This window comes from Protomyces lactucae-debilis (genome assembly GCF_002105105.1).
Source record: "Protomyces lactucae-debilis strain 12-1054 chromosome Unknown BCR37scaffold_5, whole genome shotgun sequence".
Lineage (NCBI taxonomy): Eukaryota > Fungi > Ascomycota > Taphrinomycetes > Taphrinales > Protomycetaceae > Protomyces > Protomyces lactucae-debilis.
The window spans coordinates 94360-116581 of NW_024467997.1; the positions used below are offsets into that span (position 1 = coordinate 94360).

General features: G+C 50.7%; 15 protein-coding genes across 15 annotated transcripts; 7 read left to right on the forward strand and 8 right to left on the reverse strand.

Moving 5' to 3' along the window:
- Positions 1 to 8: 8 nt before the first annotated feature.
- BCR37DRAFT_345200 (glycosyl transferase family, a/b domain-containing protein) lies at positions 9 to 1109 on the reverse strand (the record flags this gene model as incomplete). Its single annotated transcript, XM_040867607.1, has 2 exons — positions 9 to 830; positions 882 to 1109. The coding sequence occupies 2 exons, from the start codon at positions 1107 to 1109 to the stop codon at positions 9 to 11; spliced, it is 1050 nt and encodes a 349-aa protein (XP_040726580.1).
- Positions 1110 to 1263: 154 nt separating this feature from the next.
- On the forward strand, positions 1264 to 3613 carry BCR37DRAFT_377576 (condensin complex subunit 2/barren). The gene has a single exon (XM_040868854.1). It carries the CDS (start codon positions 1274 to 1276, stop codon positions 3536 to 3538), a length of 2265 nt encoding a protein of 754 aa, XP_040726581.1. The 5' UTR covers positions 1264 to 1273; the 3' UTR covers positions 3539 to 3613.
- Positions 3614 to 3701: 88 nt separating this feature from the next.
- On the forward strand, positions 3702 to 5145 carry BCR37DRAFT_251748 (uncharacterized protein). Its single transcript, XM_040866639.1, has one exon. The coding sequence runs from the start codon at positions 4035 to 4037 to the stop codon at positions 4860 to 4862; it is 828 nt and encodes a 275-aa protein (XP_040726582.1). The 5' UTR covers positions 3702 to 4034; the 3' UTR covers positions 4863 to 5145.
- A 93-nt stretch (positions 5146 to 5238) lies between these two features.
- BCR37DRAFT_391568 (uncharacterized protein) lies at positions 5239 to 7440 on the forward strand (the record flags this gene model as incomplete). The annotated part of the gene is made up of 1 exon (XM_040871024.1): positions 5239 to 7440. The coding sequence occupies one exon, from the start codon at positions 5239 to 5241 to the stop codon at positions 7438 to 7440; it is 2202 nt and encodes a 733-aa protein (XP_040726583.1).
- Positions 7441 to 7480: 40 nt separating this feature from the next.
- BCR37DRAFT_251745 (ML domain-containing protein) lies at positions 7481 to 8337 on the reverse strand. The gene is made up of 2 exons (XM_040866638.1): positions 7570 to 8337; positions 7481 to 7531 (listed from the first exon to the last, which is right to left on the reverse strand). The coding sequence occupies exons 1-2, from the start codon at positions 8070 to 8072 to the stop codon at positions 7522 to 7524; spliced, it is 513 nt and encodes a 170-aa protein (XP_040726584.1). The 5' UTR covers positions 8073 to 8337; the 3' UTR covers positions 7481 to 7521.
- A 47-nt stretch (positions 8338 to 8384) lies between these two features.
- Positions 8385 to 9364, reverse strand: BCR37DRAFT_377579 (uncharacterized protein). Its single transcript, XM_040868855.1, has one exon. It carries the CDS (start codon positions 9145 to 9147, stop codon positions 8449 to 8451), a length of 699 nt encoding a protein of 232 aa, XP_040726585.1. The 5' UTR covers positions 9148 to 9364; the 3' UTR covers positions 8385 to 8448.
- A 420-nt stretch (positions 9365 to 9784) lies between these two features.
- Positions 9785 to 10860, reverse strand: BCR37DRAFT_377580 (uncharacterized protein). The gene has a single exon (XM_040868856.1). The coding sequence runs from the start codon at positions 10417 to 10419 to the stop codon at positions 10168 to 10170; it is 252 nt and encodes an 83-aa protein (XP_040726586.1). The 5' UTR covers positions 10420 to 10860; the 3' UTR covers positions 9785 to 10167.
- BCR37DRAFT_391570 (phosphatidylinositol/phosphatidylglycerol transfer protein) lies at positions 10851 to 11386 on the reverse strand (the record flags this gene model as incomplete). The annotated part of the gene is made up of 2 exons (XM_040871025.1): positions 10851 to 10863; positions 10905 to 11386. The coding sequence occupies 2 exons, from the start codon at positions 11384 to 11386 to the stop codon at positions 10851 to 10853; spliced, it is 495 nt and encodes a 164-aa protein (XP_040726587.1).
- A 79-nt stretch (positions 11387 to 11465) lies between these two features.
- BCR37DRAFT_252046 (clathrin light chain) lies at positions 11466 to 12514 on the forward strand. Its single transcript, XM_040866641.1, has one exon. It carries the CDS (start codon positions 11583 to 11585, stop codon positions 12267 to 12269), a length of 687 nt encoding a protein of 228 aa, XP_040726588.1. The 5' UTR covers positions 11466 to 11582; the 3' UTR covers positions 12270 to 12514.
- Positions 12318 to 14713, reverse strand: BCR37DRAFT_251739 (ABC multidrug transporter Mdr2). Its single transcript, XM_040866637.1, has one exon. The coding sequence runs from the start codon at positions 14562 to 14564 to the stop codon at positions 12366 to 12368; it is 2199 nt and encodes a 732-aa protein (XP_040726589.1). The 5' UTR covers positions 14565 to 14713; the 3' UTR covers positions 12318 to 12365.
- Positions 14714 to 14781: 68 nt separating this feature from the next.
- On the forward strand, positions 14782 to 16359 carry BCR37DRAFT_402155 (uncharacterized protein; the record flags this gene model as incomplete). The annotated part of the gene is made up of 2 exons (XM_040871890.1): positions 14782 to 14866; positions 14912 to 16359. 2 exons carry the CDS (start codon positions 14782 to 14784, stop codon positions 16357 to 16359), a joined length of 1533 nt encoding a protein of 510 aa, XP_040726590.1.
- Positions 16360 to 16390: 31 nt separating this feature from the next.
- On the reverse strand, positions 16391 to 17176 carry BCR37DRAFT_251924 (uncharacterized protein). Its single transcript, XM_040866640.1, has 4 exons — positions 17068 to 17176; positions 16992 to 17022; positions 16796 to 16864; positions 16391 to 16751 (listed from the first exon to the last, which is right to left on the reverse strand). The coding sequence occupies exons 1-4, from the start codon at positions 17068 to 17070 to the stop codon at positions 16423 to 16425; spliced, it is 432 nt and encodes a 143-aa protein (XP_040726591.1). The 5' UTR covers positions 17071 to 17176; the 3' UTR covers positions 16391 to 16422.
- Positions 17177 to 17178: 2 nt separating this feature from the next.
- On the forward strand, positions 17179 to 18378 carry BCR37DRAFT_377585 (t-SNARE). Its single transcript, XM_040868857.1, has one exon. The coding sequence runs from the start codon at positions 17311 to 17313 to the stop codon at positions 18325 to 18327; it is 1017 nt and encodes a 338-aa protein (XP_040726592.1). The 5' UTR covers positions 17179 to 17310; the 3' UTR covers positions 18328 to 18378.
- On the reverse strand, positions 18179 to 20251 carry BCR37DRAFT_251735 (PP-loop family-domain-containing protein). Its single transcript, XM_040866636.1, has one exon. The coding sequence runs from the start codon at positions 19952 to 19954 to the stop codon at positions 18335 to 18337; it is 1620 nt and encodes a 539-aa protein (XP_040726593.1). The 5' UTR covers positions 19955 to 20251; the 3' UTR covers positions 18179 to 18334.
- BCR37DRAFT_251734 (uncharacterized protein) lies at positions 20252 to 21519 on the forward strand. Its single transcript, XM_040866635.1, has one exon. It carries the CDS (start codon positions 20549 to 20551, stop codon positions 21380 to 21382), a length of 834 nt encoding a protein of 277 aa, XP_040726594.1. The 5' UTR covers positions 20252 to 20548; the 3' UTR covers positions 21383 to 21519.
- Positions 21520 to 22222: the final 703 nt, after the last annotated feature.

A 22222-nucleotide genomic window follows, 5' to 3' on the forward strand; every position in this document is an offset into this window, starting at 1 on the left:
CGTCCCTGTCATAGCGACGCAGCAGCTGTGCTTTCATCGCGAAACGTATCCAGCGCCTGCTTTGCCCTACCTGAAGCAATACTCTCCCTGGCCAACCCAACAGCAGCTCGTTTATCTTTCGTGACGCCAGCAATCACCAAGAGTGCCGCACAATTCAACAAGACATAGTCCAAGATTGCATCCCCTGCCTCTCGCTTGCCATCCAAAATCTCAGCCAGCGTCGTTGCATTGTCCGCAGGTGAACCACCCGCCACGCTACTCAGCGGATGCCGACTCAAGCCAAATTGCTCAGGTGTCTGAATGTCCTGAACGATCCCCGACTCTGGCGTATAGATCCAACAATCCGTCTCTCCGGCCGGTGAGAGTTCATCGAGTCGTTCCCGACCGCACACAATCATGCAACGACCATGTGGATTGAGTTTTGCGAAACTCTCTGCAAAGACACGGCCAAGTTCCGGTGAGTGAACTCCAATGATGCGTGCGTCGATCGGTGCTGGATTGAGGAGTGGGCCGAGGATGTTGAAGATGGTTGGGTGCGTGAGGGTTTTCCTGACCGGTGCTACGCGCGCAAGCGCTGGGTGCCAAATAGAAGCTAGTAGAAACGTAAAAGGACTTGTGAGGGATGGGATATGCTGAGGCTGGAGGAGTAATTCACAACCATACGACTTGAGGACATCAGCTGATCCTGAAGTGGAGGTAGAAGCCTTGTTGCCGTGCTTGATGACACGAATTCCAGGGACACCTGCAGCAACAACAGCAGCAGTCGTGGAGACATTATACGTGTTATGACCATCCCCGCCAGTGCCGACAATATCCACACAGACTGGATGCTGCGTAGCTGTAGACAGAGCAGCGTCTTGATGAGCGAGCATCGCATCCACTGCATCTTTGCGTGTATGCGTGCTGTCAATATGCCACTTCAATGCAGCATCACGCAACACAAGAACAGCAGCGGCAATGACATCTGGATGCCTATCAAGCTTTGTCTCATGTAGCTTTGTGAGGAAATGAGCAATGAGATCCGGTGAAGCAGATGGATCTAAGATTTGTGTGAAGCAGCTGGAGATGAGGCCGGCTTCTGGTTTGGGGCCAGCGAGAAAGTCTTCCATGCGGCAGTCTATGCTCTGGCTTGATCAGCCTCCTTCTCAGAACAGCAGCACCGAGTGCTCGAGTAGTTGGTCGCAGAGTAGAACTACTAGAGATGACTTGTTCTCTCACGATTCTGCAGCAACCAAAAGCGAAGAAAATCAACAAACGCAACAACACACCAACCATGCCGGCAAAAGCGCGCAAGTTCGCGCAGCTCTCCCCTCAAAAGACGCGGCAATCGCCCGCAAAGTATGTCAAGCTCACTGAAGTCGACGATGCAGAAGAGCGACGCGAAAGAACCGCGTCTAAACTCGCCAAGACACAGCAACGGACACAATCCATCTTGAATGAATATGTTGGCCCAGCAGGCGCGTCATCGCCGTCCTCACGGAGACTATCAGGCTTCAATCCAGACGGAACTGTCTCTGCTATGCCAAGAATGCCTATTCTTGCCAATTTCGAGGAGTGGATGAAGTTGGCGACAGACAATAAAATCAATGCTGGCAACTCGTGGAATTTCGCGCTGATTGATTACTTTCATGAGATGTCTCTGCTGAAGGATGGCGACAACATTAACTTCCAAAAGGCCAGTGTCACGCTGGATGGGTGTGTCAAGATTTACACGAATCGCGTTGATTCCGTTGCTACAGAGACTGGCAAGCTTCTTTCTGGCTTGTCATCCGGCAAACAAGCCGCCGAATCGGCTGATGCAGACGGTGATGGTGAAGATGAGGATGCCGATGAGGATGAAGAAGGTGCCGCGCGTAAAGTCAAGAAGAAGGCCAAGTCTTCAGGCGGTAGCACACTCGTCAAGGACTTTAGCGCAATTCAAGCAAAGAAGCTTGATATGGAGTTCTTTGTTGATCCACTCTTCAAAAAGACATCTGCGGAATTCGACGAAGGTGGTGCAAAGGGTCTATTGCTCAATCACTTGAGCGTCGACCGCAATGGTCGTATCATCTTTGATGCATCAGACGCGTCAGATGAAGTGGTGGAAGAAACGGATGACCAAGTCTATGATGTGGATCTAAACGCACTCGGCCAGAAGTTCTTTCCAGAGCTGTTCGGCCATGAAGGCGACTCGACTGCCGATGCACTCGCTGATCTCCACCTCTGTCCATCCCTCAAGGGCTTCACAACAGACTCGACAGTCCTTGACATTCCCCTTCTTGCAAGTCTCGCAAGCGAGGCAGGACAGCATGCAATAGACAGTGACGCAAACGAACCTGATCATGACTATGGTGATGGCGGCTACGATGACGGCTTTGATGGCAATGATGGCATTTCTGGCATTGTCGATGTCTATGATACAAACGAAGAAGCTGAATTTGGTCAAGTCAATGAAGTCTTTTCTGAACAACTCACACATAATATGCCGGGTCGGATGCAAGCAACAAGCGAAACAGCCGTCTCTCATACAGGCCAATCGGATCAGCATCACATGTATGCACAATTCGACGACATGTTCAGCAAAAATTGGGCTGGACCTGCACACTGGAAGATTGCGCGACTCCAAGCTCAGAGCAGTGCTGCAGCAACGGGTAGTGTGGTCAAGAAACCACGCAAGGAGAAAGAAGTCACGACGGTTGACTTTCTCACTGCCGAGGGCGAGGTGGATGAAGAGGTCATTTTCACGTCAGGTGGTGCGACGACCATGCTACCGAAAACGCAATGGTCTAGCAAGACGCGAAATCTATTACCAGAAGACAAGCACTTCAACTCAGAAGCCCTGTTGAGCCTATTTATGAAGCCACAAGCCAAATTGTCCGCTAGGCAAACGATGCAACCAGCAGCAGAAGGTGAGTTTGTGGATATGGACGAGAACTTTTGGGCGCAAAGTGGACAGGAACCCGTACAACAAGGACAAGCGTTTGATGCGAATTTCTTCCAGGACGGCGAAGATGCTGGCCTTGGTGAGATGCATGGCCACTACGATGACGATGACGATGGTGGTGATGCATTTGCTGATGCAAAAGAGGATTTTGGACCCACGCCAGAGCCATTCTTGCAGGACGGTGAGCCTGGTGCAACGCAGCTGAGTGATGCTGCCGACTTTGGCAGTCAGTTGCAAGCACTAGGGAAACGCTCAAAGCCAGAGTACGTCAATTTCGCACGCACGGCAAAGAAAGTGGATGTGCATGTCCTTAAGACCAATATTTGGGACAAACTTGAGCTTGTTGGTGCAGATGAGACGCCTGCACCTGTTGACAAGCGAAAGACGACATCAGAGAGTGCAGTGGTAGGGGAGGAACGCAAGTTTACAGAGATTGTGCAGTCCCTGACATCTGTCTACCCGGAACGCCAGATGTCTGACATTTCAACCAGCTTCTGCTTCATCTGTTTGCTGCACCTTGCCAACGAGAAGGGCCTCGAGATTGTGGGCGAGGAAGGGATGCGGGAGCTGACTGTCCGACGTGACGAGACTGTTCAGATGGTGGAGGCCGTGTAGATTGGCTCGAAGCAGCCTTGCCGGTGTATCATATTGTAAGATCCATGTTCTATGTGAATGAACAGAGCTGTGCTTGTCTTCCAAGCTGTTACCAAGTGAACAAGAGCGTCTTCCAGCCTTGTCCAAGTTGTCCTGTGTCGACTTCGTGCGAATCTGAATTTGGGAAGCAGGAAGCAGCCCAAGAGCAACAGCTGTCAACACCACCAAATCAGGCCGGCCTACTCGTTTTGACTGGACCATGAGCAGCGGTACATCCATCCTTGCCCTTCATACTCGCAGCTCATCTTCCAGATTTCCGCACGCCAGATTCGCGTCGCCCGAGACCCGCAAAAGCGAGGACCGCATCTGATCCATATTCACGCGATGTAAGGCCCGCTCTCTTGCATGCTACGACCCTCTCTAACGCGTTCAGCAGGGCTCAAGTATCTCTTCTAGATTCGGCTCACATGGCAACCTACCACCCGGAGGACCGCGACGCTCCGCACCACCCTTGAGTATGGGCGACTTTCGAATGAAACCCTCCTACAGGCCTTCATCTGGCCTCGGCAGTGCCAATCCCCTATACGATCTCCTCGACTCGGATCGCAGGCCTGGCTCGAGACGGCGAGGACGATCACGTTCACGCTCCCCACCACCTTCGCGGAGAGGCGATCGTGACTTGATGTCGGAGTTGAGAATGCGTGATCCTCACAGCGGTGACTTGCTACGGCGTAATTCAGCACCTGCGAGGCAACTTGATCAGAATGATTTGTTGCGTTCATCACAGTCTGGACGGGTGGAATCAGCTGCGTCTCGACCTGCTGCAAAAGATGCTGTGCGGGAACCACCTAGAGGCACTGGCGGGCCTGCTGCATCGAAAGTAAGCAAGGTGAGCAATGCAAGTGCGGACAAGGGCGAGACGAAAGTATCCAGTTCCGTCTTGGCAGGTGCGAATGCACCGGTCTACTCGGCAAAGCCCATGAAGACCAAAACCTTGTCTATTCGCGGAGTGAGCTCAACGAGTGTGCAAATTCAAAATCTCGCACCGGGAACGACACTGCGGGATATACAATCTGCAATCAAGTCAGAGGTCGGGGTGGATGTGGACCCAAAGGACTGTCATGTGTTTGCAGTGAAGGGCGGTACGTTCTGCGTTGCAGAGATCAAGTTCCAGGATCGCAAGACGGCACTCAAGACGATTGATGCATTTGATAATGCAGTGGCAGATGGCTATAAACTGGAAGTCTCGTTGTTGCTGGATTCGCCCGAGTACGAAGCGGTCCGCAATATGTCCACCGTCTCAGGGACACAGCACGTCGGCGGTGGCCAGTCGGGTACTTGGTAGGCAGCTGATCATCGTAGAGCAGACTCAGGCAGCCGACGAGCAGATGCTCTTTGTACTTTGGTATCCTGATGGGCCTGTGCGTCTTCCTTAATCTCGCACCGCACAGACCACGATCACGACCCAACGACGCCCGTTTGTGCTTTCATGGCTCTTGCCAACATCAAAGCGATGGGCCCAGACAAGCTCCCTCTGCGCTTATACGCATGCTCTGTAAATCTCTAGCTGCAAGCCACTCGGCCAGCTGGCAAACACAATCATCCCGGTCTGTGCGAGAAGATGACCTCCTGACCATCTCCATCATGCTTTTCTGCGGCCGCTTCTCCTTATCTGGAGCTGGCCTCTTCTTCAACGTCTACCATCTTTCCCTGCTACCTAGATGGCTCAGTCAGACGTATTGACGACTCCAGGTCACTCTCCATCTGCCCCAGTTAGCAGTGGACCGATTCCGAGACCTACACTACCAAACAAGCCCCTCAGCAAAACTCAGCGCTTCTCAAAGTTGCTGAGTGGGAAGCCAGACTCCCTACGCTCAAAGTCTTCGGCATCGCCTATGCCAGATGGCTCCTCTACAGAGCAACTTCCTCTGCCGAAAACAAGCAACTCGAGCTTCTTCCGGCGTTTGTCGCGCAAATCCAACCTGAGTCGGCAGCATTGTCAAATTTGCGATGAATCACTGGGTCTCTTGGTCTCTGGCGAACGCGTTTTGACATTTTTGTACTGTCATCATTTGGTGCACGGTCATTGTTTGAAGGATCAAGACAAGTACTCGGAGAGCCTGGTGGAAGCGCCATGTCCACTGTGCTGCAAGATCAAGGACTCCATCAAGCTGGAACCGCCCATACAAACTTGGACGCCAAATACTGTCAGTTCCCTGCCAGTCTTGAGTCCTACCCGAAGTAGCACGGGGACAATTGGTTCCAAGTCTGTTGCTGCATCCATCAAAAGTGCCGATGCTGCCATGCCTTCATCAGGTGTGCCTCCTGTGCCAAAGACGCGTATGCCATCAACAACTCAGGAAATCAAGCGTGGTATGCGTGTGCCATTTCCCTATGTATCCATGGAACTTGCCATGACAGACTATAGGGATATGAAGCATGTGTCTGCCGATGCGACAACAACGCTCACAGAACTCATGCTCACAGTCGCGGTGCCTGAGAAGTGCGCCAATCTCGACAATAATGCCGTATTGACGCCACCATTGACTGCGCCTGGTCTCAATCCAATGCGCGTACACAGTCCTGGTACGGCACACTTCCCAATCGCTCTCACTATCATTGTACAGCTCGAAGATGGTGATCTTGATCAATGCTCGACCCTCAAGTCGACTTTACTAGACTTGTGCGAGCAACTATCACCGTTTGATGAGGTTGGTATCATTGCTTTCAATGCAGCAGAGGAGTATGCCCAGGTATGCAGCCTTGTTGGCTCGACTCATCTCACGGATCTCATTCGATGCATCAAGGGCATGGCGCCCTCTTCCAGTTTACGAGAAGGTCGAGAGGCTCACGGCCTTCCAGTTTCCGGCCAGTGGCAACGCGGTGATCTCAGCAAAGTCTTTGAAGTGGTTCTTTCTTGGTTCAAGCGAGACAAACGACCAGTCTTGCAGCAACAAATCTTCTTCATGTCCAACCTCGTCCCAAATCTGCAACCTGATGTGATGGGTAGAATCGCCCGCCAGCGCATCCACATGCACGTCTTTGCTATTGGTGTCCAGCATGATAGCTTGGCCATGTTTCAACTTGCACATCAGACTGGTGGCCAATTCATTGCGGTACCAACATTGCACCAGCTAGCGCAGCGTGCACTTGCCTTACTATTTGGCATCTTTTCACTCGCATACACACAGCTGGCAGTTGATGTGGAACTCTTAGACGAAGCCGGGCAGACTGTACCATGCTCTATGTCTTCTTCGCACATGCGTTTCGATACACGACTCGTTCATCAAGGTCTACGCATGCATTTTGGACCCATCTGCCATGGCGAGTCTCGTCAACTTTTTATCAAAGTCAACAGACCAGCCAACATCTTCTACTGTCAAATCACACTGCGTGGAAAATTCACCAATAAGCAACGTACTTGGACCGGGCTCAACCATGTCGTCTTGCCTGTACCCGTTGAGTGGAAGAAGCCGTCGCATGCATTCCAATTTCGAAAGCTGGAGGAAGTCGCTGGGGCTATGCTCTTTCATGCCGTTGACCTTGCTACGCAGGGTAAAGTTGATTTTGCAGAACGCGTTATGGATGAGACGCGTCGGGTATTGCTCAAACAAGCTGAAGCACACATTACTGCCGCCTTGGGAAATGAGCAAGGAACCGACACTGAAGGGGAAGAGGTGGCAGGCTTGATTTTGTCTCTTGAGGGCGACCTGGACGATTGGCTCAATCAATTCTCAGCGGCACAAGATGAGACGCCCTCTTCACAGCAACATCTTCTCGCGTTGGGCTTAGAGATGGGACGAACACTATTGTTGCAGCAAGCATGGACACTAGAAACAAACTTGAGTTCAGTCGCTCGGTCATACGCATGCAAAGTCAAGTTACTCAAGGACATGATTGATATGGCCGACTCTTGCTTCTGAAGTAATGGAATGCATTTGTAGCGCTAAACTTAATACAGAGGCTGACGGCTAGTTCATAATGAATATCATTGCTGCTTTATCTTAGTTCATGCTGTTGTTAGCTTCGATCAGTAGGTCTGGAAGACGTACGTGACTTCACCCGTGATGCAAGTCAGGGGTCGTTCGTCTGGCGTGAAGAATTGAGCAGTCATGGTGTAGCGACCTGCGGGGATACAATATGGCAAATCGACTTGAGTGAGCAAGAAGCGCTCGCCGGCTTTGATGGGGCACGTCAGCGTAGTTTTGCTGGCCAGTGCGCACAAGTCATAGGTCTTCTTGACAATGCGAGTGTGGTCAAGCAATACCATCACGTCCACAGTTGCACCACAACTAACGTCTTCCTTAAAGAAAGCGCTGAGACAGAAAGATACTGTGTCACCCGAGGAGGGATGCGTGGGTGTCACAATCAGGCGCTGGACAACCACAACCTGAGTGTCGACCAAGCTTGCTTCGCAGAGACGGAAAGGCGATCCACCGAGAATCAAGCCCTTCTCGGGACGTGGACAAGAAAGACAACGAAAATCAGCCGAAGCCGCGCACGCCAGGATGAGTAGAGAAAGCCTGACGGAAATGACCAAGATTGTCCAAGACATGCCTTCAATGAGAGGTGTGCTGTAGCAAGGGTCGCAGCTGCTATGGCTTGCAAGGACGAGAAGTCCATCAGGCGGCTATGTATGGAGACTCAAGCAGCGGGCATACGTCACTTCACCTGTTTGGAGGATCGAGCATCGATAGCAAACTTGAGGGTCTATGGCCAACAATCAATCGACAGTTGCTTCAGCTGATTCAGATCCAGCTAGCGTTCAGATGGCACAGCCGATCCTCCACACCAGCAGTACTACCCCGTGTCTTATATGCAAGCGGCAATATAACAAAGATCTGGACAGAAGGGAAAAGAAAGATTAGCTATGATGAACTTGAGAAGTGTTTGCCAGGACGTGATAGTCAGCGTCCTTCAACGAATGTGCCTCACTGTCGCTTGACATTTTTGCACGCATCCGGGAGCTCGACAAGCGGGGGGTTTGAATTCCAGTTTGCCAAAGGGTTTTGGCAGAAGAGCGCAAGGTTGGATTGGCAAAAGAGAGAAAATTGTATCTCTGTTCCCGGCGTGTCATCTATCCAACACCTAACTTCTGGGCCCACAGGCAGGGGGTCATACCATTCTTGAATAGACGAATGAGACGTGCAATACAGTCCAAGTGCCTGATCCTCATGCTCTGGAACCTTTAGACGAAACCACTCATCACCGGGAGCAAGAGATTGTGCAGTCTTTCGCAATTGAGGATTTCTTGCGATTTCATTAATGATGTTTTGACGATTAGTCAAGTAACAGAGCCCCGGATTCGACTTGTCCCCTTTTGGATTGTCCTTTGAGATTGGTCGTTCTACTGTTGGAATCTTGAGCTTATCAGAGCCTGTATAGCCAACTTTGATGAAGTGACCGCGATAATCGCTTGCGCGGGTGAGGAAATACATTTTCGTTACAAGATGAACAGGACCATGTTTCGCTGCATGAACGTTTCTTGGGAACTCAATAGCATACGGATACTTATATGTTGTGAAAAAAAGGGATTGACCAAAGACGGATGTCGATTGCAGATTCAAGCTGAGACAAAAGGCGAAGAAGTGAAGTGCCAGCGGGCGAGAGACGTGGTTCAACCAATGCATCCGGCTGCTTGTGGTGTGTATTGTTGCGGGTCAATTGTGTATCGATGGAAAATCGCCGTCTGTAGTTGCAATGAAAGTTGGCTGCAGCTCAAGAATTTATATCGACGTGGTGTTCGCGACTCCTCACGAGTGTATTTGCCGAAGCAGCACGGGACCCTATTGCTCCGTATTCATTTAGCCTTATCTTGCAGACTGCAAGTGTGAGCAAATGGTTGTGTCTTGCTGTAGCGCAGCAAACAACGCTTCCGAAGGCAAATGTGCATGCAAATAAAAATGCAAAGACACATACAAACACAAACACAAATGCGGAATCTAATGAGAATTGGCGGATATGCGATGCCAAATCCGTAGGTGATAGACACAGGCACGCAGGGAAGCTGCAGATATGACTTGAGGGGGATAGGGGATAAGAGTATATGCTCTTGCACGCTAAGACTAGACTGAAGGTCACGTACTTGAGCACTGATGTGGCAGAGAAATAACAGCGGAAGCAAGTGATCATGGGATGCACTTGAATTCTTAACAAAGTCTGCGAAAGCATTAGTACTGCTATGAAAACAATGGCAAACAATGCATTGATAATGGTCACCAGACATTTCTTCACACCTATAGCTACAATCACAGGCGATGATGGTCATATAAAATGGCGACAACATCGCATGGGGGTGACTTTGACGAATTCTCAAGCCAATAAACTTCAGGGCTTTACCATTTCTGGAAAGTCAATTGACACAGTTGCAACTTAGGCTTGCTGTGATTCAGGAGTCCTCCACCAAGGAACAGACATGTCAAGCGCTGCTTCTCTAGGCTGGCACGTAGAACGACAACTTTCTGTGTTCTCGGTTGCAACAATACAGAGACTATGTATTGATATGATAGGAGCTGATCATAAGCCATAGGCAAGTCATGAGGAACGTCTCTGGTGCCGTATAGGAAGACAGATAACCAAGCAAGTCTTATCTCGTGATTGAAGCCTTGTCCATTTCGCGCAAGAGGGCCTCGGCTCTGTCCGTAAAGAGCTCACAAAGTGTGGCTCGTTGAGCCATGGCCAATACTTGAGACGTTGAAATTGCTAGATCGGCAATCGAGTGCTCGGGTCAGGCTCTTTCGAGACCAGACTGGGTTAGACAAGAGCAACGCACTCAGGAAGGATGCCAGTGTCATAAGTGCTAAGCTTAGACGTGTATGCAAGAAGGCCGGCTCGAATCGTGGCTGTATATCATTTCTCGTCAGCCTGGTCTCGGCCAGCTGATTACCACCTGAACGAAGCATGTCATGGTCGGTGCTTGTACTGCTTCGTCAGGACTGGCAGGCTGCTCGAACGGCTCGTTCATCGTGGCTGAATCTTGTGAAGAAGAAATGGAAGATGATTCACTGGGTAAAGCGAAGCATCTCGCGGCAGAGTATCTGTTGTCAATTGTCAGTCTTGAATAGATAAGGTTGGCAGCTGGAAATCAAGCGCCCTTTGAGTTTTCGAATGGCAGAGGCGTAACAAGCTGAAGCTCTAGGGTCTGTTGTGCAGCGATGAGACTTTCCAGATAGCAGCCATAGTCAATGAAGCCGAGTCCGAGGATATTGCTAGTCAGAAAAAAAGAGAAAGCAAAACAAGAACCAGATCACTATAAATACAGGCGCTAGTGCTGAGCTGGTTGAAATCTGGGCCATGAACTTGTGTGGAGACTGTGCAACGACGCGCGAGCACTTCACGATGTGAATCTAGTGGTTAGCGACCTGCCAAGAAGGAAAAGAACACATACTGCACATGTGCTGAGAGACAAGTGATCTGCTCGCCATCTTCCGTGAAGACCTGTGCTTGCACCGAGTATTTGCCCGGTGGAATGACCTTTGGCAGCTCGACCACGCGTTCGAGCGCCAATGGACCTGCTTCGATAGGGCAAGCGAGATCAATCTTTTCTGTTTGTTCACACAAATCGAGTGTGGTATGGAGGAGTCTGATGAGTCCGTACTTGACGATGATGTCAACATAGGCGCCTTGCTGGATGTCTTCCTTGATGCTGCCTTCTGCGTAGATGGTGAGGTTTTGACCGCGCTCTGGTGGGTTGGGGGAGAGCTCGAGTCTGTCTATGCTGATGAGATCATCCTTGGGCGGTGGGACCTGGCAGTAGTCGATGGGTGAGTTGCCGGGGATGTAGGTGTGCAGCTCGTTGGCAGTGACTCTTGGTGTGCGCGCTGCGAGGGAGAGTGCAGGGAGAAGCGCTGCGACGAGGGAGAGTCTCATCGTGTGTCTTATCGTGTGCTATGAACTAGTCTACTGCTTAAGTGCTCTCTTGTAGTGTTGGTCTGGGGAGGAAATGGCACAGACTCACTCGCTCGCTCTCTCTGGTTGAGTTCCGTCACTGCATCACGTGCTGTCTGTATAGAAGCAACAACGCAACAAGACTCCATAGTGAATAGTCCATCCACCACCAGCATCAATGTCCTCAGACTTCCCGTCCCTCGACGAGTTCGAGCAAGGCAACACAGCAGCACGGCCACACACAGACTCACAACCACAACAAGACGACCTGGGCTTCTCCGACTTCACACACGGCCATGCATCTGCAACCTCCACCAAATTCCCAGATATCGGTGAGGCAGGCGACTTGCTCAATGCAGAGGAAGACTTTCAATCTGCCTTTCCACAGCTAGAGCAGCAACCGGCACCCTCAGGCATGATTTCAGCACCTACAGAACCCTATGTCCCCGGATTCCAAACTGCCGCTACAGCCGCACAACCCTCCTCAGACTTCACGAGTGGCGAGGAACCAGAGGTTGTTCGAGAATGGCGAGCTAGGCAGCAACAGCAGATCGAGCGACGCGATGCAGAATCAGCAAAGAAGAAGGAGAAGCAGATTGCTGATGCGCAAAAGCAAATTGATGACTTCTACGACCAGTACAATGCGAAGCGTGATAAATCTGTCGCTGCCATTAGAAAGGAGCAAGAGGCATTCTTGGCAAAGCGCGATGAGACGACGAGCGGTGGAACGAGTTGGGAGCGTATAGTCAAGTTGATTGATACAAAGGACAAGGCTGCCGTTCGAGGCAGCAGGGATGTGAGCAGGATGCGTGATTTGCTGCTAGATTTGCGCAAGGATGCGGATGCACCTTCAGCGGGACTGTAGTTGTCGCTTTGCGTCGCTTTGTAGATGCAAAGAGATGCTCAACTGCTGATGACTGGAGATGATGTTTATGTTGGTACAATGCTTTTGCTTTTGACATTACTGAAGAGGATTCCACTTCTCCTCTTCCTGCTTCGCCTTCTCCTCACCTGCTTCAGACCGTTCAGCCCTCTCCTCATCCTCAGGCTTCTTGCTCACTTCACCTTTGCTCGTGCCATACCCAGTCGATCGCTGAAACTCCATCAATGCACTGAATTCAGTACCAGGACGTGACAATTCCGCATACGTTCCTTCTTCAACAACCGTTCCATGCTGACCGAGCACAATAATCCGATCTGCCCGTCTAATGGTCGCAATTTTATGCGCAACAGTCAGCGTGGTGAGGGTTTCCGTTCGCATGAGGCCCTGAATCGCATGATCCACAGCCACTTCACTCTTCCCATCCAACGCACTCGTCGCTTCATCCAAGATCAAAATACTCGGATTCTTGAGCAATGCACGCGCAATGGCAATACGCTGTTTTTGTCCACCACTCAACTGTGCACCACGCGTCCCAACATTCGTTTCAAGACCTTCCGGGAAATCTGCCACAAATGAACAATTCGCCTTACGCGCCGCTTCAAGCACAGCACCGCGTGATGCAGAGGGATGCGCATACGCGATATTCTCTGCAATCGTGCCGGAAAAGAGAACGGGTTCTTGTGCAACAATAGCGATTTGCTTGCGTAGCCGTTTTAGGTTGTAATCACGCAAATCTGTCCCATCAATCCGAATGGCTCCTTGGGAAACATCATAGTACCGTAGTAGGAGTTGTGAGATTGTTGATTTACCACCACCAGAGGGACCACAGATTGCGATATTCGTGCCTGGCTTCACGCTGAAGGACAAGCCATCAAAGATCTTGATGGCTGGACGGGTTGGGTAAGCAAAGCTGACATTATCAAATTCAATGATTCCCTTGACGTGTGGTATTTGTTTGCCAACGGTGCTTTTGATGGAGGGTTCACGGTCGAGTAGCTCAAAGAGACGTGTTGCTGCACCCAGGCCTTTCATGAGTTCTGAGTAGAAGCCAGACATTCCAACGAGGGAAGAACCCACATACCCAGTATAGAGCAAGAAGGAAGAAAGCTCACCAATAGAAATAGCACCAGACGTCACCATCTGTCCACCAATAGATAGGATTGCTAGAATGGTGAGATTACCAGAAAGCCCCGTACTCCCGAAAAAGACACCACTTGCAATCGCTTCCTTCTTTGCGAGGTTGAAAATCTCTCGCACACGCTCGCTGTATCGTCGTACTTCCATCTGTTCTCCCGCAAATGCCTGTGCAGTACGGACGTTACCGAGTCGCTCTTCAGAGACTTTCGTCAAGTCACCCAGTGCTTCCTGAGTCTTTTTGGAGAGTTTCCGGACATACCGACCGTAAAAGATGGCGCCGAGGGCGATTGGTGGAACAATACACATCATGATGCCTGTGAGTTTAAGAGACACCCAAGCCATCATACTCAGACCCGCCGTGGCACTCACAACGGCACGCAAGCCATCACTGACATTCTGAGTGAGTGACTTGCCAACAATCGTGGTATCTGAAGAAAGTCTTGAAATCAAGTCACCATGTCGATTGGCATCAAAGAATTCACCATCCTGCGCCATGGTGCGTCTAAACAAACGCGTCCGTAGCTTTGCAACAATACGCTCGCCAATGATCCTGAGAAGCAAAACACGACCAAAGTTGGCCATACCACCCACCACGAAGACAACGCCAAGTGTACCGTAAAATTGCGTCATGGTGAGCCCGAAAATCATGGGATTCGGCTCTGTACTCGTTGCAAAGTCGAGAATCTTGCCAATGGTGAACGGAATGGACATACTGACACCGCTACTCATCAAAAGCAGCGATACTGCCGCTGTAAAGGGCAACGCCTCGCCTCTTGCTAATCCAAAGAATTCCTTTGCGCTCACCTTTTTCATTGCAGCTTCTTCATCGCGTGTACTCAGCTTGGCAGACAAATTGACTTTTGCAGCAGCTGCTGCTCGGTCTGTAGGTTTGAATTCGAGTTCATTCTGCTGCTGCCGCTTGTCACTCGCCTCTGTCGTGTCTTGTTGCGTTTGCTTCCATAATCTGGTCGTATGCCGAAAACCTCGCGTTTGTATAGACAGGACTGTACTTCTGCATGTTGCAACAGGTAACAGGGACGATTGACTTTGTAGCCGTGACGATGAGAGGCTTGCTATGCCTAGATGTCTGGCGCCATTGAGCCGAAGTTGGGCGGGGACACGACTTGCTCTGCGTATCATCGAGGGTATAGATGATTTTTTCTCGAGACGGTCAAGCGAGTGTGATGAGCTGTTACGAGGCCCTGTCTACCAGACGATGGATCCCGAGTGAGGATTGAGTGAGGATTGAGTGAGTAGATGGTCGTGGTTGTGTCTCGTCGGCTTCGAGATGTCATTTGGAACAGCAACGACCAACACGACGCAGACATTGTCAGACAAGTTGAGACAACAGCTCAGGATGGTCATGGACTACTCCAAGTGGGACAAGCTAGAGCTGAGCGATGACTCCGACATCGAAGTCCACCCAAATATCGACAAGAAGAGTACGGCCTCAGCGCATCCATCGCCACGACGCAGCTAATAAACAGGCTTCATCAAATGGAAGCAGCGCGATATTCATGAGAAGCGCGAGCAGAGAAAGCAGCAAATCGCGCTATATCGCTCAGAAGTCACAATGAATAGCGCATTGAAGGGGCATATTGAATCATTGATGCATGCGCTCAAGGAGCAAAGCAGCAAGGAAGCACCTGCAACCATTGTCGCTCAGTATATGCAGAGCCTGCCTTCAGAACCGCCATCGCCCGGCGCAACCAGCTATCGCGAGATGCTGGAGAACCTCCTCAAACAACTCGATGTGGAGGTGGCACCGATCCGCGAACAAGATCGCGCTTCCGCCCTTTCGCATAAACTCTCTATGCACCGTGACAAGTTGCTAGGTATTGTCTCTAAGCGTGAGGGTGAGATTCGCAAGTTGGAGGAAGAGGACAAGCATAAAATCACGTCAGAGGGACTACGCGATGGCTTCAACTATTCGAGTGTGACGAAAGTAGAGCCTGAAGCGCCCATCAAGGAGTCCTTCCTCAAGAAGCATCCAGTCAAGCAAAAGCCAGTAGAGAAAGGAAAAGAAAAAGCCAAGTTGCAAGCGATTGAGACGTTGAATCCACATGCGACTCCTGCAGATATTGCAAGAGATCAAGATGTGAGTGCAGGCTATGAAGCGGATTCAGATGTCGAAGTGGAGGATGCAGAAGACTTGCCGGATCATATCGAGCCTTCCGCTGTGGGTCGTGAGTTTGGCCAAATTGCCACAGGTGATTACGATGCATCGCTCAAGTTTATTGGCAAGCACAGCAATATCTTGCGTGATGAGACTGAAACGGATGGTCTACTCATTGATGCGTACTACGCAGAAATCAAGGGCAAGTCAGTACTGGCAAAGCAATACATTCATCAAGGCTTGCTCCTGCAATATTGCCGTCAACTGGGACGTGATGGGGTTGGGCTCTTCTTCTCAAGGATGAAGGATAAGCAGCACCGTGCATCAAAGCTCTTCTTAGATGATGTCGAGCAGACGTATGGCCGCATCAAGGTGCGTGCTCAAGAGGCCATTGAGGAAGACGCAAAACTTGCACAAGGTGGCGATCATGAGCCCGGTGTGCAGATACAGCTGCATGCCGTTGACCCAGGCACGCAAATCACGATCCAAGTACCGCCTGCAAATCACCCAGATGCAGATATCCAAGCGTGTCGTGCCATCTTTGAGAGTTTTCCGCCAAATTTGCAAAAAGCACTCGAGAGTGGCAAGCTGGCTGACATCAATAAAGTGCTGGGCACGATGCAAGTGGAAGAAGCAGAGCAAGTGGTCGAGTTGCTTGGAGAAGGTGGCATGCTGGCCATTGAGGAGGAGATTCTGGATGCCACCAAGCCAGACTTCAAGATGCCAGAGCGCATCGCGAACACGCAGGCTGGGGCTGATGCAGAGTCAAGCAAGACTGGAGGGGATACCGGCGTGAGTGCCGTGGACGACGTTGACTAGCATAACAGCGATGAGCTTACAAGAACTAACGGTAGCGCAACCACGAAAATAAGGGCTGCAGCTTTACTTGGCCATCATCATCTTGACAAACTCCTCGTAGTTGATGGTGCCGCTATTATCGACATCCGCCTCCCGAATCATCTCATTCACTTCCTCGTCTGTGAGCTTCTCGCCCAGGTTCATCATGACGTGCTTCAACTCTGCTGCTGAGATTTGACCATTGCCATCCGCATCAAACACCTTGAAGGCCTCCTTGATCTCTTCCTCGGAATCCGTGTCCTTCATCTTACGCGCCATCATTGTGAGGAATTCTGGGAAATCAATTGTGCCATTGCCATCGGCATCCACTTCATTCACCATGTCTTGCAGCTCTGCCTCTGTCGGGTTTTGACCTGTTTGTTAGTCTACGTGAGCGACCTGTAAGAAGAACGCGTACCGAGCGATCTCATGACTGTGCCGAGCTCTTTGGTGGTGATGTTGCCATCGCCATCCTTGTCAAACAGGCCTAGCGCGTTAGCTTTGTTCCTCTGGCCCCGACATGCGCGACAACAGAAATGCTCCTAGAAAGCGCCTGCCGCGTCGATGCAGTCAGAGGAGGAAGCGTGACGTACTAAAGGCTTCCTTGAACTCGCTGATTTGTTCTTCTGTGAGATTTTCGCTAGACTGTGTCATGTTAGCTGTATATCTGGATGATGATGAGGGATGGACCATGATGGGCAGAGTCTCTGGAACACTGGCACGCTGGCTTGTGTCTTGTTGCTGTGTTGTGTCGTGGATGCGGCCTTGGTTCGTGCTCTTGCGCCGTGGACTTGACACACAACGAGCAAGCAGTCTCAACTACAGCGACGACCACTTCCCATCTGCTCAAAAGACCATTCATGCTGCTCTGAATGACAATCATATGCTAGGCTCCTGCTCAATCTGATAGATTCCAATTCTGCTGCCTAGCTCATGGCGTCCCGAGACCGGACAGGCCTCTTTCTCTCCTTCAGAGCAGCTTATGACCATAATGCGTCCTCTGCTTTTCGCGGCTCTCGCTATAGTCTAGACCAAGATGAAGACAGGCAAACGCTCCTTGCTCAGTCTGGTCTAGACTCTCTCGCAAAATCAGATACAGTCATTGCAATGGATGTACTGCCACCACGCTGGGTCGACATGACCGACGAAGTCGATGAACATCTCGCCAAGATTCGCAAGATTCAGCAGCAGCAGCTCGAACCGCTCCATCGTAAGCACATGCTGCCTGGCTTTGACGATCGCACGGGGGAAGAACGCGAGATTGCAAAACTCACAACAGACATCACCCGCTTATTTGCACAATGCAGCAGGCTCATCAAGCAAGTCCAGCGACAAGCACAAGAACCTGACATACGCGATGTGGATCGCTTGATGGCACGTAACGTGACACAAGCACTCGCTGCGAAAGTGTCTGCTGAGAATGGAGAATTTCGCAGAGCGCAGAGTAAATATCTCGCTCGCATGCGTGGCCATATGCCTGCGCGCACGCTTGCCGTCGAACAAGATTCAAGGAGAAGAAGTGATGCCGAGTCGAGTGTCGGTCTGTCGAACCAACAACAGCAACAGCAGCAACGGCAAAAGGGCGGTCGAATCGATGCAGTCATATCGCAGCGTGAGCGCGAAATCGATGCGATTGCACAGGGCATCACTGAGATTAGCCAAATCTTTCAAGAGCTCAACAGTATGGTGATTCATCAAGGAACTTTGCTTGATCGGATCGACTACAATATCGACACGATGCATGTCAGTATGCAGCAGGCATCAAAGGAACTCGTTAAGGCAGAGGGCTATCAAGCGCGTTCAAGGAAACGCAAGCTTATGTTGCTTTTGGCATTGCTCATCCTTGCGGCCATCTTGGTACTCATCTACAAGCCTATTGCAAGACGGCGCGCCTCGCCACCCATCATTGAACCACCAAATGGTATTGAGCCAGAGGTACACTTCAAGTAGACACAGTCTAGTTTAATGCCATATCATGAATTCGTTCTGGCTCGAGCAATCGGTTTAGCTTGTAGAAATGTGCTAAGTTGCACGTCCATTCAATTCCTGAATCAAATGCAAGGCTGGCAGATGGAAGAGCAAGGAGCTGACCTGTTTCGCCGATGATGACCGGCAGTGTAAAGCGAAGCGCGCCACGAGCTCGTTTAAGCAGACGGTCAAGCTCAGCTTCCTTGTTCTGTGTCTTGGCCAAATGCCGCAGAGAAGTCATGTCGCTCTTCCTCAAGCATCGTAGACGCAGTCTTGAACCTTGTCCAGATATCCAAAAGCGACGATCCCATAGAATTGGTTCTTGAGTGAGATCGATCTCCTCTGATGCTTGCCACGGTTGTCTCCAAACTCGGCAGAGGTCGCCTTTTCGCTGCCAGACGAGACCAGCTGCAGTGACCTGACTTTCCTTGGCATCGCACAGCAATGTGAAAACGGCTTGCATACTTTCCAGCTTCACCGATGTTGAAGGTGTCACAATCTCTGCCAAACCTTGCAATGCAATAAGCACTGCATCCCTGCTAAGCCTGTTGAGCGCCGCGAACCGAAAAGAAAGCATGCCAATCTGCTCATCAACAGACACATCACAGCGACCTAGCACTTTAGCGATCCGCAGCTCGAGATCCCGTCGGTGTATTTGCAACTCGGAAGAGAGTCTGACCAAATTTGTTGGCTGCAGCGCGACAGGCAGTTGCATATTGGGCGTTTGAAGCAACTTCCGCACTGCATTCCGCATAGTGAGGCTCGTATCAGCATTACTGGCGTCTTCATACCATGCTTCTCCCATGGCCTCGCATGTTGCACGCAGTCTCGCTTTGGGTAATGTCAAGAATGGTCGGACCAGTCGAATACTGGACGCGCCATGAAGACTGCACCCGGAAGCAGGATTCCAAGCAAGTGGTCGAATGCCAGACATCCCACGCCAAGACGCGCCTTGTGCTAGTCGCATCAGCACCGTTTCTGCTTGATCATCAGCATGGTGAGCGAGAAACAAATGTTTGGCGTTGTGACGCAAACAGCCAGCCGTCAGCGCTTCGAAACGTCCTTGACGAGCCAGCTTCTCTACACCTTGACTTGTAGACTCGCGGGATCGTCTAGATAGGAGTGCTTCAGAGATTGTATCAGGTAGTTTCAGAACTTCATGCCGTATGCCGTGATGCTCCATACGAGCGTGTAGTTCTGCTGCTTCACTGCTCGACTCTGCTCTTAACGCATGGTCGACAGTCAATGCAACAACATCATCAAGTTGTTGCCGCTGCTTGTAAAGCTGTGAGAGGACTAGCAAGAGAGCGAGCGAGTCGACACCGCCTGAAAGGGCAAGCGCAATACGTGGAAGCTTTGTGGTCGGGCACAACTGGAGGATCGTTCGTATGCATTGGTCAATTTCAAGGGCTGATATACATGGAGCTTTGGAGTACATACAGCGAGCAGGCAGTACGCACCTCCTTAGTGAGCAGGGCCGATTCTGTGACAATAGAGAGGCATCAATTGTGGTTGTAGTACAACTTTGCGCAACTGGCACCATAACTGCAACAACCCGGCTTCTGCACACAGCTGCCTCTTCAATGTGCCAACAGAGGACCCACTTCATGGCAAGCGACTCCGGTCGTGTCTTCTCATGACTCTGGTCACTCACTTGCCCGTGAAATAGCCTGAAGCTGTGGCGCCCGCCAAAGGACGCCTCATTACTAGGAGCCTGTAAGGAGGTGTTGACTTGCGCTTGGAACGTATAGCGCAAATATCATCAAAAATGGCAGCCGTAGACACCCCGAATGCTGCTTGGCAAAGTTCAGGAGCTCCTTTATTTCACGCATCGCAGACGGGCATGTGCTTGAAGGCAAGTTCGCGTGAGTCGCGTCCTTCGTATGCAGAGCTCCCCCATTGGCTTCACTTGCTCTGCTGAAGCATGTTCTTCCTCGCATTGGGATCATCTCGCCGCGAATCTTGCATCGTCCCCTATCTTCCCTCGGCAAAAGCGCGAGCAATGCAAATAAACAAACCCCTGGTCAATCGCCAAAAACAGTCGCGGAGCTTCAGCTGAAGAAAGAGGCTCCGTGCTGTCGCACATTTGATCTCTGTTTGCCACTCAGTGCCAGCAGAGCAGGTTCCAGTCCTTCGATCTCCCATTTGCGCTCTTTGACCATTGACCACCACCGACGGCCTTTTACAACCAGACAGTATATCGATGGGTCGCCTCAGCCGTTTCACTCAAGTCCTAGATCGATTGACACTGCTCAATGCCTTCATCATTCGCGCAGGAATGGCTCCTCAAGTGCTTGGTAACCCTGTGTCTCAGCCAATTGCACAGACACGCAACAACGACATGCTACCTCAATATTTGGGTGCACAATTTGGACAAGAATTCTCAATGAACCTACCAGACCCAACGACTGCCACCTTCCTCGTCCGACAAAGCACAACAGAAGGATTCAGCATTGTGAGCCACAATAACTTTCAATGTGATAAAATCCCTACCTGTCTGTTCCGTCAGTGGTCGCTTGACAGAAGGAAAGTAGATTGGTATTATACTTATGGTGCTTGCACTTTGATTGCCAACAGGGGCCACCAGGCAGCTGGACTTCATTCGTCTTGGTTCCAGCTCTATTTTAAGCCATGGCGGACTCCGGTTGCTATTTATTGCACGAATTCCACCACACTTGTTGGTGCTGTGTCCCTCTGGCCTGAATTGCGATGCACCTGGGGTGCGGCACGTCGTAACAGTGTGTGTAAACCGACACAGTTCGAAACAGGCGTCACTTTCAAACTGGTGTGCAAGTTGGACATGGACGTCTGGTGTCTGGACTCTGCGCGATCATGGATGAAAGATGTTACAGTCTCGCCATCCCCACAGTGTCGAACGAGTGTCTGCGATGCTCGGTTCAAGAAAAGCAAGTACCCTAACTTGTTCTGCAGCCTATGCATAAACAGTCGCGACAAGAGTTCACAGTGCCGAGCTGCATTTGATAATCATGGCAGCTGTTTCTTTCTCAACAAATTCATAGGAAAGGGCTGCATCTGATACGGACGCCACGATCACTACGGCCGAAGCTTATCTATCACTTGAATGGAACGCTATTCAGGCGCTCGCTGTAGGGCTATTGGCCATACAATCAGGAAGCGTGCTTTTCGTAGCTGTCTATCATGGGACTCCTAAGCATTGCCGAAGCCGTTGTTTGACGGACGTATATTCTCCTTGCGGAAAGTACTTTCTCGCAGATTTGTCTAATGATTTCCTGAAAGTAGAATATGAGGACAAGCAGGTGGCAAACCTCGGCCTATCAAAACCTTGACTTCTCGTATACATAGCGAAAAGAAACAAACAAAGTTGTTTCTCGCAATATGAGGACAAACAGGTGGCAAACCTCGGCCTAGGAAACCCCTTGAATTCTCGTATACACAAGAGGAAAGAAACAAAGTTGTTTCTCTTTGTCGACCATCTGCCCCTGCCACGCCAGCAGCAGGTTAAAATGGCTCTTGCATCCTGTCTGCCCTCCATCACTTCTGACCATCACCAGCACAACATCTCAGCATCATGGGCAGCATCGTCGCCGTGACTCTGATCCTTGGCCGACTAGCCCTTCTCAATGTCTTCATCGATTCTGCAGTACTCTACACACCTCAAGTGCATTATTTTGCCACTCCACACGTGGCACCCATCTGAAGTTTGTCTTTTGCAACATTCTCCTGAAAATGTGAAATGAGAACAAACAATGGGCAAGCCTCGACCCAGGACACCCTCTTGATTTCGTATACACACGAGGATGAGGAAAAGTAATGTCGTTTTGTCACTCAAATGTTCTCCTAACGCGGCTGTGCAGCGAGCATCGAGTAACGAGTATCAAGAATTCTCTTGGCAGGA

What these genes read in the sequence shown, in the direction of transcription:
- BCR37DRAFT_251734 (XM_040866635.1), top strand. Translation starts at nt 20,549, where the DNA reads ATGGGTCGCCTCAGCCGTTTCACTCAAGTCCTAGATCGATTGACACTG.
- BCR37DRAFT_377579 (XM_040868855.1), bottom strand. Translation starts at nt 9,147, where the DNA reads ATGCATTGGTTGAACCACGTCTCTCGCCCGCTGGCACTTCACTTCTTC.
- BCR37DRAFT_251924 (XM_040866640.1), bottom strand. An exon ending in TCTCACAGAAGAACAAATCA is followed by an intron (nt 16,865 to 16,991) that starts GCGAGTTCAAGG and finishes CTAACGCGCTAG; the next exon opens with GCCTGTTTGACAAGGATGGC. An exon ending in CACAGTCATGAGATCGCTCG is followed by an intron (nt 16,752 to 16,795) that starts GTACGCGTTCTT and finishes ACTAACAAACAG; the next exon opens with GTCAAAACCCGACAGAGGCA.
- BCR37DRAFT_377576 (XM_040868854.1), top strand. Translation starts at nt 1,274, where the DNA reads ATGCCGGCAAAAGCGCGCAAGTTCGCGCAGCTCTCCCCTCAAAAGACG.
- BCR37DRAFT_251748 (XM_040866639.1), top strand. Translation starts at nt 4,035, where the DNA reads ATGGGCGACTTTCGAATGAAACCCTCCTACAGGCCTTCATCTGGCCTC.
- BCR37DRAFT_377580 (XM_040868856.1), bottom strand. Translation starts at nt 10,419, where the DNA reads ATGCTTCGTTCAGGTGGTAATCAGCTGGCCGAGACCAGGCTGACGAGA.
- BCR37DRAFT_251735 (XM_040866636.1), bottom strand. Translation starts at nt 19,954, where the DNA reads ATGAAGTGGGTCCTCTGTTGGCACATTGAAGAGGCAGCTGTGTGCAGA.
- BCR37DRAFT_251745 (XM_040866638.1), bottom strand. Translation starts at nt 8,072, where the DNA reads ATGTCTTGGACAATCTTGGTCATTTCCGTCAGGCTTTCTCTACTCATC.
- BCR37DRAFT_251739 (XM_040866637.1), bottom strand. Translation starts at nt 14,564, where the DNA reads ATGATACGCAGAGCAAGTCGTGTCCCCGCCCAACTTCGGCTCAATGGC.
- BCR37DRAFT_252046 (XM_040866641.1), top strand. Translation starts at nt 11,583, where the DNA reads ATGTCCTCAGACTTCCCGTCCCTCGACGAGTTCGAGCAAGGCAACACA.
- BCR37DRAFT_377585 (XM_040868857.1), top strand. Translation starts at nt 17,311, where the DNA reads ATGGCGTCCCGAGACCGGACAGGCCTCTTTCTCTCCTTCAGAGCAGCT.